Here is a 15,482-nt window from a genome sequence, read left to right as displayed (position 1 = left end):
AGAGACAGAAATTTCAGGGGAGGGGTGGTAATTTCCTCAACGGAGAACCCCAGAGGCCCCATGTAGCTAATAGGTGGCCCTGACCTACAAATTAGGCTGCGTGCAGTGGGCTATTTAAGGGGCCGGGGGGAGCGAGGCAGGCCAGCAGGGCCTGCACCCCGGCCTGCACCCCGACCTGCACCCCAGCCTCGCTCAGCCCGGCCCGCCCGCAGCATGAGCCGCCCGCTGCACCTCCGGCCCGCGGGTGAGCGCCCGGCCTTCAGCGGCTGCTCGGCCGTCCTCGCGGGCAGGGGCAGCGCCAGCTCCGCGTCCCTCCGGGCCGGCGCCAAGGGCACGGCCGCCTTTGGCAGCAGGAGCCTCCTGAGCCCGGGGAGCGGCCGGCGCCTGGCCCTGGCCCCCGTGACCGGCCGGGGGGGCGCGTCCACACTGGGCCACTGCTCGGGCTCGGGGGGCGGCCGGCTGGGCGGCTTCGTGGGCACCGTGTTCGGCAGCGCTGGGCTGGGGCCTGTGTGCCCGTCTGTGTGCCCGCCTGGCGGCATCCCTCAGGTCACCGTCAATAGGAGCCTCCTGGCCCCCCTCAATGTGGAGCTGGACCCTGAGATCCAGAAGGTGCGCGCCCAGGAGCGGGAGCAGATCAAGGCCCTGAACAACAAGTTCGCCTCCTTCATCGACAAGGTGGGTCCTCCCGCATCTATTTGGCCCCCGGGGACTGGTGTGCACAGGGGTACTCGCTCTGCCCCCGACAGCTGCCGGGAAACTTGGGGGAGCTTGTTATCCCTCTGAGCCACCCTTTGCTCATCTGTAAATGGACCCAACAGCAGCTCGCACCCCACACGAGGATGGGAGGATGAATGGGATGTCTGCAAAGGGCTTGGAACCGTGCTCCCCACTCCCCCACCCCCATGATCAACAGAAGCTTCAGTTTTCCTTCCTACCCTGGGATGGGAAGGGGTGCGCCGGAGGCCGGATTGGCCTCTGAGAGCTCTCAGTATCACACAAGGAGATGGGGACACATATCCAAGAGAGGAGCACCAAGGGGACACTCGCCAGGGAGTGTCCCAGGACATGATGGGTGGTGAAGGGGAGGGACTTCAAAAGTAGGAAGTGGGATGGGGATATAAGCCAGGGAGGGTCTCTAGAGGGGATGAGAAAGATGCACCAGCAAATTGAAGGGTGCAGCTGAGGGGAGAAGATTGAGAAGCAGGGCCTGTCGAGTTCCCATATGTGCATTTAATGTACATCTGTGGGGTGGACGACAGGCAGGAATTAAAAGGGAGGATGCCTCTGGTGACTCAGAGGCACTGACCCAAAGAGTGGAGAGGACGGAAGGAATAGGCCTCCGTCTCCAAGCCGGGGCAGAAGGGCTGGGCCATGAGTCACAGGGGACATAATCCGGACAGTAGCTGGCATGACTCTGCCGGCTGCTGTCCCGAGGAGTTCTCGTATATCGGGACCCATGAGTCTGCTCCCAATCTGCCTTGCAGATGAGGAAACCAGCACAGAGGGAGGCTAAGAAACATGCAGCAGCAGACTGTGTCCCTCCCACTGTGCCAGGAGGAGGAAGTGGGGTGGTTGGAGGGGAGGGGGCAGGAGTGGAAGAAACAGAGCTGCTGCCCCAGGGGACAGGGCTCGTTTTCCTGTTCAGAGTCTGTTCCTCCCCTCACGTCCCCTTCTCTCCCTCAAGCTAGAGATAGGGAAGACGAGGAAGGCTGGCGAATAGCAGAGACTTGAAGCTCGTGAGTCCAAACGTGTGAGACCTTTAGTCAAGTATGAAGGACCCTTGTAAAGATGTGATGACCCATTTTGAAATGAAAACCGAGGAACCCAACCAACCAAGAGCAATTTAGGTTGCACATAAGAGAGAATGTGTCAACCAGCCGAGTGACTTTCCAGTGCCGTTCCCCCATCACTGTTTTTCCCCTTCTTCCCATCTCCCTTCACTCTGAAAACACAAGTATTTGTGGCAAAAGGAGCTACCTCCATCACCTGGTAACTCCTGGTGGCAGTTACAGCATTGCTTGAGCCAACTTCCTTGATTTCTTTTAGACTGAATCTTATTTCTTACCTCAGGGACCCAGATGGGCACATCCCTCTGGCTGAGTCCATTCTTTGACGAGTCTTGCTATTTCCTGCCTCCCGCCGTAGGATGACTGTGTCTGATTTCTGGGGGCTTCTCTCCACTGTTGAGAGGCAACGGCATGGGGATTCTGGGCTATGACCACCTTTGGGTCCCAGGTGCGGTTCCTGGAGCAGCAGAACCAGGTGCTGGAGACCAAGTGGAACCTGCTACAGCAGCTGGATCTGAACAACTGCAGGAAGAACCTGGAGCCTATTTATGAGGGCTACATCAGCAACCTGCGGAAGCAGCTGGAGACACAGACGGGCGACAGGGTGAGGCTGGACTCGGAACTGAGGAGCATGCAGGATTTGGTGGAGGACTATAAGAAGAGGTGAGTGGAGAGGCAGAGAATCTGCCCCTGGAGGGTCTCGATTACAGATGAGGTTGATTTGGAGCTCCATTTTTGCCTTCTTGGATCCTTTGCTGGTAACATTTGCTATTTCCTTTCCCATGGCGGAAGCAGGGAGATCCAGGTGGGTTGAGACTTAGGAAGAGAAAAGATCTACCCAGAGTGGTGCCCTGAATTGTCTAGGAAGTGGTGTGCCCAACTTTTAACATTGGAAATGGAGAAACGGGGCCAAGAGAGTTGTCTCAAAACCAGATGGACAACCCAGATGGCTTTGTAGCTCCTGCTGCGTGAGGTTTTCCATGGGAGTACCTAGGACGTGAGCCATCACTTCAATCCCAGAACAAATCCTAAAGCTAAGCAAATAGAAGTTTTAAAAACGTCTTTCATGGGGAGGCATATCTGTGCTGCTGAATCCCACCATCAAAGAGAATGATTGAAAATCTATTTGGAACCAGAAATAATTTCTCCCAAGTTTAGGCCAGTGAGGAGAGTGTGACACACCCCAGCCCAGTGTGATCTGATATTTTTGGAAGTTTGCTTCCAGGTGCCAGGATTTCTAGGGAAAGAGGACTTCTTCCACAATTCATGGGGATGGAGACAGAGCTGAGCCTCTTCTCTTGCTCCATGTTCAATCCGTCTGTCCATCTCTATTCTGAAATATCCCCAAATGGAACTTTGCCCTGAGTCCACGGAGTCCTGAGGGAGAAGATGGCATGGTCTCTGACCTCCGGAAGCACCCAGATTGTGGAGCTAGGCTTAAAGGTCACTTTCAGAGAGCCTCCAAGAAGTAGAAATGAATACAGTGTGAATTGAGATTGAGTGGAATTAAGGTGGAAATTGCAGCCCAGTGGGGATTTGAGCAGAAATCTGGAAAAAAAGAGGGGATTTCCAGGCAGAGCCCAGATGTCCAGGTCAGCGGCCTCCAAAGGTCATGCTTCCTCTGGGCTTTTCAAGGTGGGAAGGCCAGGTGTTCTGGAATTACCACTCAGTTGAGTTGACCATGGGTGAGCCTCTTGACCCTCTGTGGACTTCAATTTTAATATTTATAAAATTCAGATACCGACCCCTGCCTTGCCACCAAAGGAGCTGTTGAGAGGGTAATGCTGATCGTAATGTATTAACGGCTCTTAAAAGAACCAAAGTGCTAGACAAATCTAAGGCATTGCTTCTCTGAGGTGATTGGGATCCTAGCCTCACTATTAACTAGCTCTGTGATCTTGGAAAAGTCTTTGCCTCACTTATAAAATTGAGAGATAATAATGATGGAATCTACTTGGTAGGGTTGCTGTGGGATGAAATGGAATAAGGAAATGAATTGGGAGCTCTTATAAAATCCACCTAGCGGTAAAGGAAAGCCGTCGTGTACAATAGGTTATTGGAAGCATTCAAGATTAACGTGACGTAGATTTGAGATAATTAATAAATTGTGTCCTAAGGCAAAAAAAAATCAACATGCACTTTGTTACAGTTTGACTTTTAATTGTGCATCATAATATATGTTGTAAATCATACTTTTTTTTTATAAAGTACTATTTAAAAGTACTATTATAAGGCCAATAGCACTATAAAATGCATTGTTTTTCTTTATAAAAATGTATATGTTTGTGTATGCTCTGGTGTTTGATCTCTAGAGGTAAATAATGAAAAATCATGACCACTGAATGTCAATAATTTGATAGCTATCATGACCAAGCTTCTTCTGCATCTTTTATGAAATAGAAAGGTGGGCGAAAAACTAGTCTACAGCTGGCAAATGCTCTTATTTGTTGATAGGAGGAATAAAAATGGAATAGTTTCTTAGATAATAGGAGGTAATAATAAATTATAACAGAAACAAGCCTATCACAACAGAATTTAATACAAAGATATGTTCAGTTATCTTTTAAATAACACACTGGAATCTGAGATAAATCATCAGCTGTTTTCTGTGTGGTCTCAGTGTAACCAACAAAATCCGACAGTCTCAGGAAATGTTCCAGTCGCATTTTTAAAATAACCCACTTCGCTACCCCGTCCCGTCATCCGACAAGGCTTTTCCCCCCTTGGCAGCCAGTGGCATGCCTCGGGAAGGAGGAAGAAGCTGAAAAGCACAGCTCACGTTAAAGGAAATGGAAAGCGGCCACCTGCCAGCACTAATGATTTCTTCCCAGGCTCTATTTTTCCTGTAATACAGCCTTTGACGATGGTCAGGGGTAGAACAGTGAGATCTGTAAGCGATCGGTGCTCCCGTCTCCCCAGTCTACAATGTACCTGCATGAGGAACGTCCCAGCCCTTTCCCAAACATCCTATTTCTAAGACCTAGCTTCACCCAGGACAGAAATAGGTATAAAAAATGAGTAGAACATAAAACTGGAAGGTGGGAATAGCATTTTTTTAGTGCCTGGGAGGTTGTGCACCCTGGGCTAACGCACCGTACTAATGTGGGGTTGGCACCGTACTAACGTGTGTCTTTCTGCTGTCACAAGGGAGGGGTAGTCGTGAAAGGGAGGAGAGATGGAGGACACATCACAGGTGCACCCGGGGCAGGTGCCTTGTAGGGTAGGTTACGTGTGAACCCAGGAGCTGCGCATGGATTCCTTTGAACCTGTTCCTGGCAAGCCTCCTTTTGTGCGTGCCCCGGGGGCACATGAACCCCAGCTGGTAGGCCGCCGCCATGCAGCTCTTGGCCCGGAGGTGCACTGACTCCTAAGTGAGCATTTGCACAACTGAATTATCCCAGTGGATAACTATCCCACCTCCTTTCTTTTGCCGACATAGGTACGAGGTGGAGATCAACAGACGCACAGCTGCTGAGAATGAGTTCGTGGTGCTCAAGAAGGTAAGACGGGGAGCAGGGGGCTCTCTGAGTCCGTGACTCAGTGAGGGTGGTAGGCTGAGGAGGGGGATCCCGTGGGTCACTCAGTCCCTTGGGCAGGGTTGACTGGGCTCTAATTTCCTAGCTCCTCTGTCTCAGTCCTCTTGCCTGGGAGGCAGGCCGTTCCCAGAATCTGCCTGCTTAGAACCCGGACATTCGCCACACTGCTGGTGTGGCCACTGCCCTGCACAGTGCGTGGTTTGCAACCTGCCAGCAGGTTATGGTGTCAGCAGGTGTCAGCAACCTGCCACCCCTTGTGAGGCATGGGGCAGGGGCAGTGGGGAGAGTAGGGAACCCGAGGCTCCTTGTGGCAGGGCGGGTGGGCAGGCGGGAGAAGGCAGCGGGCTCTTCTCCGTGTCCCCCAGGATGTGGACGCCGCCTACATGAACAAGGTGGAGCTCCAGGCCAAGGTGGACTCCCTGACAGATGAGATCAAGTTCTTCAAGTGCCTCTACGAAGGGGTAAGGATTTCACTGAGCTCTCCTGTGTGGTCTGCTCCTCTCACGAGAGGCTTCTGGCCCTCGGCCTGCGTGGACGTACAGACCAAAGGTTGGCAGCTCAGTGCAGCTGACATTTGCTGAACGAATAAGGTGGGCTTTGAGGAGGCCCTGATAGAGGGGGAATGGTTTCTGTCCCCCAGGAGGCCACGTCGGGCAGGGAAACGACCTATGGATGAGCCCTGGGAGAGCAGAGAGGGGTGTCGTGAGTTGTGCTTGGGCTGCCAGGGAAGGAGGAGGAAGATCTTAGGAGATCTCCTCCTGAGGCAGCAGGACGAGTGGCCTGAGCCATGTCAGGTGTGGGGGCTGCAGAAGGAAAGGTTGTTGGCAGCTCCCGGAGGGCTCTGCGTGCCGCCCGGGGAGCTCAGGCTTGACTCTCTGGCTTCAGGGTGGCAGCTGCTGTGAGCGTGGCAGGGGTGGGAGCAGTCCTGGTGCATGACGGAGAGGGCAGTCCCAGCCCAGTGCCATCACCTCCCCCCAGCATGACTGGTGCACCTGGGCTCTGCTGAAGGCGGAATTCAAACACCCAGGAAGGGCTGCGGGGCGTCTGCCAGGGAGGGAAGACGTGCTCCCCTCGCAGAGGTCCCTGACTGGCTCCACGTCCCTAACTGTCCTCCAGGAGATCGCTCAGATGCAGTCCCACATCAGCGACACCTCCGTCATCCTGTCCATGGACAACAACCGGGACCTGGACCTGGACAGCATCATCGATGAGGTCCGTGCCCAGTACGAGGAGATCGCCCTGAAGAGCAAGGCCGAGGCCGAGGCGCTGTACCAGACCAAGGTGGGCCATGTGCTGGGTGTGCCGAGGTCCAGCGGCTGCCCCTGCCATTCTCTCCTCGTGCGTGCGTGCGTATGCTTGTGCGTGTGTCGGGCTGGGTTAAGACCTCCTTTGTCTTGGAGTTGGGCCTTGTGGAAATGCCTCCTTCTGGTCCAGGGAGGTCAACCACAGTCTTGACATGTGTTGGGGGCATATATGGGCTTAGCTCTCGCCCCGCGGTAGTCCGTGCTGATAGCAGAGGCCACGCTAGCCACAACCCTGGGAAGACGCGGACACTGTTTCCGTGGATAATCAATGCATCGATCTTGGTTCTTCTTCGTGTTTCCCACTGTGTCAAAATGAGGACAGGAAATTCGAACTCCATCAAGGCTTTCACATTTGTGGGCCTGAGGGTCCTTCTGAGCTGGGTCAGGGCCTTCCCGTCCAGAAGGAAAGGGCAGTGGGCATCCTCCCTCCCCTCCCTCTCTCCTCCCTGTGTCTTTGCTGCTCAGGCAGCGAGAACGGCAGATGGCCCCCCACCTTCCCCATGTTCGACACCCGTAAGAGGTGAATGAATTCCCAACCGATCTGTGCTCCTCTTCTCTCGTCCCCCAACCACAGATCCAAGAGCTGCAGGTCACAGCGGGCCGGCACGGGGATGACCTCAAACTCACCAAGGCCGAGATCTCAGAGCTCAACCGCCTAATCCAGAGGATCCGCTCCGAGATAGGGAACGTGAAGAAGCAGGTGGGTTCCATGAAATGAGTCGGCTAGCAGGGTTTGCTGAGCACCAAAGGTATGAGGCTAAATACGGAACAAGGACGGGACACGGTCCCTCCTTAGCGCATTGATAATCTGTGAGGAGAGAATGGCCTGAACCCACATAGAAGGATGAAGTACCCCACCCACTGTGCAGCATGTCCCCTAAGAGCCGTTGGAGTCCCCGATGGCCAGAGCGGAATGAAGACCCCAGTGGGGGTCCCTGCAGGAGTTGGGATGGGGATGGGGTGGGTGGGAAGGAGAGGGGAAGGGTTCCCGGTGCAGGAGCAGACAGGGGCAGTGGGTCCCAGGAGGACACTGCGTGGCATGTGTGCAGGGAGCAGAAGCTCCGTGATGGGCGGGGTGGTGGTCAGTAGGACACCCCCCCGTAGGACGGGCTGAGTACGGGCGCCGTCAAAGCCGGGCCGTGGAGTTGAGGCTCGATGCAGCGGGTAGAGGCTGCTGTTCTGAGGTTCCCGTCCTGAATCGGTGTGGGAGGAAGGAGAGCCCAGCAGTGGAATTTAGAAGAGTGGAGGAGAGAGAGCCTTGCACCCAGGCTTGGCCCAGGGCTCCGCTCCGTGTTTGCCCTCCCCTGTGGCTGTGCCATGTGGGGTGGCCTGGCACCGAGTGACCCTGTGACCCTGGGTGCGTTATTTGGGCCAAACTCATGTTTCTGAAGCAGGAAAACTGGTGGGTTTCCCAGTTTGTGGAGCCTGGCACAAAGGTTCTGCGCTTCCTCGGCAAGTCCAGTGGCCTTCTGGCCCTACAGCCCTGCACGCTCGCGCGCGCACACACACACACACACACACACACACCCTCTCCTCCGGGCACCAGGCTCCTGACAGTGGAAAGAGAAAAGGCCACATCCAATAAGCAGTCATGGTGCTTTTATTTAATCAAGTTCTGCATAAATGAAAGAAAACCACAAGGTGTTTGAGGCTGCCCTCAGGACCTGATTATGATATTTTATCTGATAAAATGCCGCGTGTTCACCGTTGGATGAGTTTATTACTGGAAAGTGACTTCACGATTACGATGCCACCAGGGAGGTCAGGGAAGGTGTCCTTCCTGGGGAGCCAGCGTGTGGGGGGCCACTCTCGGTGCTTGGTCCCCTTGGGGCCCGTCGGCCACGATGCTCTCCTGCCTTCTGGCCTTTCCACCCAAAAGCCCATGGTTTCACCTGCAGACCCTTTGGCATTTGATGACCCCGGGATCCATGTGATAATTGTTTAATCCGGGGACACCCAGATTTCATGCCTTCTCCCCTCATGCCACATTCACAAGACCCAGGAGTCTCCCCAGCTCACCCTGCAGGACCTCAGTCCCTGAAAAGGAGCAGACCACAGTTTGATAGATCTCAGGTCACGGAGTATATTGCCACCCCCGAACGACTCGACCTCCACCGTCATGAGGACAGGACATGGTCTGCAGAGGCCCGGCAGCTGGGTCCTAGGCGTCTCTGCTGACCTGTGAGCCACTCCTCCAGAACACTACGGGTGTTTGCATGCCTGGGGGCCTGCCCGGCAGAGGCGGTGGCATCGGCTAACAGCAGCCTAGAATTCTCTCTGGTCTCAGGATCAGCTGCTCTCCTTGGGGGTGAAGCAGATTTGACTCCAGGGGAAGGGGACACAGCGGAAAGGAGACGCCAGATATTCAGATCCCACTAGCACCTGGGCCAGGTGATGGGAAAGCACACCCACGAGTAAAAGACTCAAGAACCCCCGGCAGCTTTCCCGTGGGCGCGGCACAGAGGTGGCTTTGTACTGCAAGTGGCCTTCCCACCTGACGCAGGTGTCTCTGAGCTGGTGAGACCTGCTGTTAACAAAAGTACCTCTTGAGGGCCTTGCCCCGTAGCATGATCCTCTGTGGAACTTTGGAGGCCACACTCAACCCGGCAGGTTTACTGGACAGAAATTTTATTAATAGGAGCTTTATTGGTTCCCCCTCCGTCTCTCTCTCTCTCTCTCTTTTTTTTATTTTCTTTATGATTTAAGGATTTCCCAAGACGACCTCTACACTGTGGGACAGGATTAAGCCAGCTGCCCCAAGACTGCTCGGGGGGCGGGGGGGGGGGCGGGGTGACATTAGAATCTTGCAGCCAGTGTTGCCGACCAGGAGGGAGAGGATCGGGGCCATGTGCCCAGGAGGCTCACCTTCTCGGTGTCCTCCTCGTCCCTCCCAAGGCGGGGAAGGCCACCACCGTCATGCACCAACCAGTACATGACTGGAGGGGAACTGTGCCTGGAGTGAGGAGAAGGACGGGTTCACCTCTAGGGACGTCCAAAGGTGGAGAAAGTAGGAGGACCTCAAAGTATCTACTCTCAGTCAGGACCAAATAAGAGGAGGTCATCTGCGCAGGATCTCGGAACTGCGTTGGGACTCAACGTGCATTTGCCCCTCAGTGCGCCAACCTGGAGACGGCCATCGCTGACGCCGAGCAGCGGGGCGACTGTGCCCTGAAGGACGCCCGGGCCAAGCTGGACGAGCTGGAGGCCGCCCTGCACCAGGCCAAGGAGGAGCTGGCCCGGCTCCTGCGCGAGTACCAGGAGCTCCTGAGCACGAAGCTGGCCCTGGACATGGAGATCGCCACCTACCGCAAGCTGCTGGAGGGCGAGGAGTGCAGGTGGGGGGCGCGGCGCGGGTGGGGGGGCAGGTCTCCTCCATCTGGAGCGGTTCTCTCTGTGCTTTAGCAGGAGGACTGAAGGCAAACGGTCTGGTCCGGTCAGGTCCCACTGGGTAAAGCCTTAGAGGGAATAGGTTTGATACGGTGCAACAGTGAAGACCAAAGTTAGACGGCAGGAAGGACTGAGTTGTGTAAATCCCACCGAGGAGGTGGGAGAGGAAAGATTAACCTCAGCAGCTTCTGGAAAACAGAGCCTCCCTGTTGGAGGCTTTTGAGTTGCGTGCTTGATGGTGTTGGCGGGGAGGGGCAAGGTGGTTTCCAGGAGACCAGCCGGCCAAGTGGAGCTCATTCTGGCAAAGCCTGGGGCCTGGCCAGCAGGTGAGCTCGTTCCTCTTAATTGCGTGAGGCCACTGGCATAGCAGAGGCCGGCAGGGACATGAGGACCCCACCCAGCAGATGACCCAGGGCCACTCGGATGGATGGAGAAGCGAGCCTTCCCAGCAGGGGGTGTGGGAGGAGGGGAGGCTGGGTGCGGTGCCCGGGGCACGTCCTCAGGGGCACACGTCTGCGACGTTGCTTCACGGGGGGTTACCTGCTCCTCCTCTCTCTCCCCAGGATGTCTGGTGAACATCCCAGCTCCGTGAGCATCTGTAAGTACCTGCAGGGCCTGGGTCTGCGCTCGGTCTGAGCCTCCGAGGCCATGAGACCAGAGAGGGTTCAGGGGAGACTCAGGGGCACCGGGAGGGAGCCGGCTTTAGTTCCCAGGGAGAAGCGGTGATGGAGAAAAATAATATGGTGAAATACAAAAGCACAGGAAACCCCACGGTGTGTGGTCCAGAAGCCTCTTGTGGGAATGGGGCTTACTGGCCGTGTTGTGTTTCTCTTGGGGCTGAGCCAAAACAAAGCTGTCGCAGTGAGGGGGCCTGGGGTGCGGTGGGGTGGGGGGGCCTGAGGCCCTGACGGTGGAAGCAGATGGAAAAGCTAGAGAAGGAGCAGGGGGTGGGGGTGCTGCCCCAGGAGAGGCCGGGCCAGGCCCAAGCCCCTTCCGTGGGGGCAGCGCCCGGGCCTCCCTCAAGGACCTTTGTCCCGCGGGGGAAGTTCACCAAGAGCTCGTGGAGGCTCAAAGCCTGATGCAGGTGGAGGGACGCAGACTCAGGCAAGGGGTCAGGTGCATGTGGCCAAGTACCTGAGAAAGGCCGGGTGCTGCCCGCAACCTCTTAGCACACTGCAAGTACCCACTGGAGGGAATCGGTCCCCACGGGGAGGGGGCGATCGAGGGAGGGGCCCCGATGCCCCGGAAGGCCCGCAGCCCCGTCCTGTCTTCTCCCGCCGTCCCAGCTGTCATCAGCAACACTGGCGCGGGGGCAGGAGGCGCCGGCTTCAGCGTGGGCTTTGGCGCCTCGAGCAGTTTCAGCTTCAAACCTGCGGCCGTGGATGTCAAGACCAAAGGCGGCTGCGGCAGCGAGTTCAAGGATCCCGGGCCCAAGGGCTCAGGCGGCAGCTGCGCAGCCAGGAAGGCCTCGAGGTGAAGCGCGGGGCAGGCCGCGGGGGCCCTGTGCGTGCAAAGCCGCAGAGCCATGCGCCCCCACCCCAGCCCGTCCGGGCCCCCACCCTGCCCGCGCCATCCCCTGCCCCGTGGTCCGTGGCGGTGCCCGCTCAGACCCAGGAAGGCCAATCACCTCCGTGGCCCTCCGGGGCAGAGAGAACACACCCCCAGGTGTGACCCCCTCTGCCCCCCGTCTTTCCTGGGCCTCTGCAGCCAGGGGCGCCCCTTCGGGTCATGTCCACTTCTCCGCTTCTCCTGCAATAAACGACCAGTGCCGGGATTCCCGGTGTCCAGTGTGCTTCCCGGATGTCGGCAGCCACGGTGCCCCTCTACACCTTCTCCATCTAATCCTTGCTTCCCTCCGGGTCTCTGGCCCGGGCGCGGGTCTCTGCCATCTGGCTCTGGCCTGGTGGGTGCCCGTGAGGGTGGTGGGCAGCTGAGATTTGCTGCTGAGGCACCTCTGGGAGGCCCCGTGCTTCCAGTCCACGCAGTGTGAGGCGGGCATCCTCGCGTGGCAGTGAGAGGGGATCCCGGCCACGCGTGGGAGCTTCGGTGTGTCTCCTCCCTTTGGGTCCCCGAAGTGCCCACAGTCCCACACTATTTCCAGGGCGGTCGGCTGCCCTTTTTCCTTCCCTCCCCACTCTCCTGCCAACCCACCGTCACCCTGCTGCCCCACAAGGGCCCCTGCTCTCTTCTTCCAGCCAATTCTTTTCCACCCCAGAGTTGTAGGCCAACATGCACATATGCTTATGGATGTGTCCGTACCTGCTGCGTGTATACAGTAGGAGCGCAGCGAACCAGTCTTCGGTTGTTCAGACACTGGGAATAGTGGAGAAAACAAACAGGCACAGACTCTGCTATTTTATTTTATTTTATTTTATTTTATTTTATTTTATTTATTTATTTATTTTAAATTTTTATTTATGATAGTCACAGAGAGAGAGAGAGGCAGAGACACAGGCAGAGGGAGAAGCAGGCTCCATGCACCGGGAGCCCGATGTGGGATTCGATCCCGGGTCTCCAGGATCGTGCCCTGGGCCAAAGGCAGACGCCAAACCGCTGCGCCACCCAGGGATCCCTATTTTATTTTTTTTTTAAGATTTTATTTATCGATTCATGAGAGACACAGAGAGAGGCAGAGACACAGGCAGAGGGAGAAGCAGGCTCCCTGCAGGGAGCCCGATGTGGGGCTCGATCCTGGGTCTCCAGGATCACAACCTGAGCCGAAGCCTGACGCTCAACCACTGAGCCCCCCGGGTGCCCCCAGACTCTGTTCTCATAGAACTTACTGTCCGTGGGGAGAATAAAAATAAGCAACTAACAAAGAAATCTAGAACACGCGGTCAAGCAGTTAGTTACTGCCAGGAAGAGAAGTTAGGTGGGGAAGAAGGGTGCTCTCTGAGGTGCGCGCGGGTTTCCGCAAGCGTGTTTGTGCTCCCCAGAAACCGTTTGCACAGTTGGCTTGAGCAAGGTGCTAAAGAGGAGCATCCTCAAGGGTGAGACCACCTTCCAAGGATGAGCCTCATTCGAGGGGGGCATTCGAGGCGCCGTGACCCTCCCTCCTCCACTGCGTCCCTAGTCTACCCCTCCAGTCTTTCTTCCAGCGGGCGGGGACTTTCACTCCCAAGGACCTATGCAAATAGGATTTTTCACTTACAGGGGCCCATGCCCTGTTTACTAAAAGCGGGCTCACCCTTTGTGGCCTGGCTGAAATGCCACCTCCCATGCTCATGGTTCTTTGGGTCCCTCCAGGTGGGCTCCAGCAAAGTCATTGAGCATTAAGGGAGAGGAAGCCTCAGAGCTGGTGGCCTGACAGTTCTCTCCGTCCTCCCATTTTATGGGCCAGCAAGCAGAGGCCTGGATGGTTCAGTTCAGCGCTCTGCCCGAGCTCACAGCCCCACACACCCACAGCCCGGGTCCCGAGTCTGCATTATCTTCGGGGCTGTGTTTTCCTGGTGTCATGGCAGTGGCACACACTCCTGTCCGCTCATCCCACCCCCCCTCAATCCCCTGTTCCAGGATCCCCAGTCTGGCTCACAGCACTCAGTACACATTTGCTGCAAGAATGTGGGGCTTAGTCTAGCCCATGGCTGGGAAGAAGGAGCTTGGGGTGTATACCTGTGCCCCGATGGCTTACGAGTGACGAAACACATTTGTGTTAATAAATTTGAGCTTTATATACATCTGAGTGTAAGCAGTTTCTATAATTTATCAACCAAACCGGAACGCCGGTTCCGGGCACGTGCCAAACTGGATCCTCAGATGACAGGCAAAAGCCAGGACTGTCTCGGGCGAATGGCCCGCCTGCTAGCGTGCTGGCTGAGTGTCACACGCTTGGCCCCCAATCCCGGCTCTTCTAGTGGCTGGCCGTGGCCTAGTGCGAGATCCTGCCCTTGCACAATAGGATCGATGCGAGCTGGTCCAGGCACTGCCCTCGGCACTAAGTCTTCTGCGCCCTTTATGTCTGGCAACTCCGTGGATTCTTCCAACGCGGTTAGGAGGTGCAGCTGTACTACTGCAGTCGCCCTAAGGAGACTACGGGGGCTCCGAGGGGTAAAACAAACACCTGACGCCCCGCAGGGAAGGATCCCTTGGGGGCTGACCCGCAGCCCCACGGCCGAGCCCAACCTCCAGACAGGACCCCTCGCTGCCGACAAGCTTCTCATCGTGGCGGAGGCCTGAGGATATGGAGGGGTGAAGTAGTGGTGCCCGCGATTCGGGGTGTAGCCGACAGATGTTTGTTAGTCGTCCTCGTAATGATCACGATTAACGTGGGTTCAGGGGCCGTCGTTGCCGGCGGTGTGCTGGCTCGGGACCCGCTGCTTCTCAGCAGGACTGGGCGCCCGGGGCCCGCCCGGGAGGGGCTGAGGGCAGGATGGAGGGCCCTGGGTCGTCCCACGAAACACGCTCCCCTCTGTGCTCCTCCACCGAGCTGTACTCTTGTCTTCCCTGTTTGAGGAAAGCATCCTAGGACCCTGTTTGGAAAATAAGGACTTTTTATTACTTTATTTATTACTTTATTACTTTATTTATTTATTTATATTTATATTTATTTATTTATTTATATTTATTTATATTTATTTATATTTACTTATATTTACTTATATTTATTTATATTTATTTATATTTATTTATATTTATTTATATTTACTTATATTTATTTATATTTATTTATATTTATTTATTTTTATTTATTTTTATTTACTTATATTTATTTATTTATATTTATTTATATTTATTTACTTATATTTATTTATATTTACTTATATTTATTTACTTATATTTATATTTATTTATTTATTTTTGTTTATTTTTATTTATTTATTTATATTTATTTATTTATATTTATTTATTTTTGTTTATTTTTATTTATTTATTTATTTATTTATTTATTTATTAAAATAAGGATTTTTAAAAAATGCACCGACCACTCTGCCTCTGTGGACTGTTTCCAGCCTGCCATTTAAACTCTGTTGTAGATCCTGACCTTGCGCTGCAGCCTCCAACTGGGTTGCCGACCTCCAGCCCAGCCCCCGCTCAGTGCAGCCTGGCCAGCCCCCACAGCCCTACCTGGTGCGAGCCAGTTCCTTCGACTGTCATGTTGCTACGGTTTCTTCTGACTGCTGGGGATTTCGTACATTTTGCTGGTTTTTGTATACTGACTCCTTGATTTGAAGCCTGAAGTTAAGGGAAGATTCTTGTCGGCAACCAAGTACCTCTCTCCCTTTAGTCCTGATTAGGTTTTTTTTTTTTTCCTGATTGCAACCCAAAGTTTACATGTCTTCTAGTCCCTATAGCTTATTTGTATTTGTGCCACTGAATGTGTAAATGTTGCATAGATAGACTTTACCATCCTGTCGATACTATATATTAAATATATATTTAATATATTCTGTATCCTAAGAGCTGTTCATTTTCTTTTTTGTTTCAAAAATCTTGAAGGGGCAGCCTGGGTGACTTAGTAGTTTAGTGCC

General features: G+C 54.7%; 1 protein-coding gene across 1 annotated transcript; it reads left to right on the top strand.

Annotated features, from left to right (window-relative positions):
• Nucleotides 1–213: 213 nt before the first annotated feature.
• On the top strand, nucleotides 214–11,744 carry LOC121479994 (keratin, type II cytoskeletal 72-like). Its single transcript, XM_041736198.1, has 9 exons — nucleotides 214–675; nucleotides 2,236–2,450; nucleotides 5,227–5,287; nucleotides 5,689–5,784; nucleotides 6,440–6,604; nucleotides 7,202–7,327; nucleotides 9,742–9,962; nucleotides 10,578–10,612; nucleotides 11,301–11,744. The coding sequence occupies exons 1-9, from the start codon at nucleotides 214–216 to the stop codon at nucleotides 11,489–11,491; spliced, it is 1,572 nt and encodes a 523-aa protein (XP_041592132.1). The 3' UTR covers nucleotides 11,492–11,744.
• Nucleotides 11,745–15,482: the final 3,738 nt, after the last annotated feature.

This window comes from Vulpes lagopus, chromosome 21 (genome assembly GCF_018345385.1).
Source record: "Vulpes lagopus strain Blue_001 chromosome 21, ASM1834538v1, whole genome shotgun sequence".
Classification (NCBI taxonomy): domain Eukaryota; kingdom Metazoa; phylum Chordata; class Mammalia; order Carnivora; family Canidae; genus Vulpes; species Vulpes lagopus.
Note: the sequence above shows the minus strand (reverse complement) of the source record. Positions and strands in the feature narration are given on the sequence as shown.

Excerpts from the sequence above, each read along its gene's own strand:
- LOC121479994 (XM_041736198.1), top strand. The coding sequence starts at position 214 with ATGAGCCGCCCGCTGCACCTCCGGCCCGCGGGTGAGCGCCCGGCCTTC. Across the intron at positions 2,451-5,226 it reads GTGGAGGACTATAAGAAGAG|GTACGAGGTGGAGATCAACA; the intron begins GTGAGTGGAGAG and ends TTGCCGACATAG. Across the intron at positions 9,963-10,577 it reads CTGGAGGGCGAGGAGTGCAG|GATGTCTGGTGAACATCCCA; the intron begins GTGGGGGGCGCG and ends CTCTCTCCCCAG.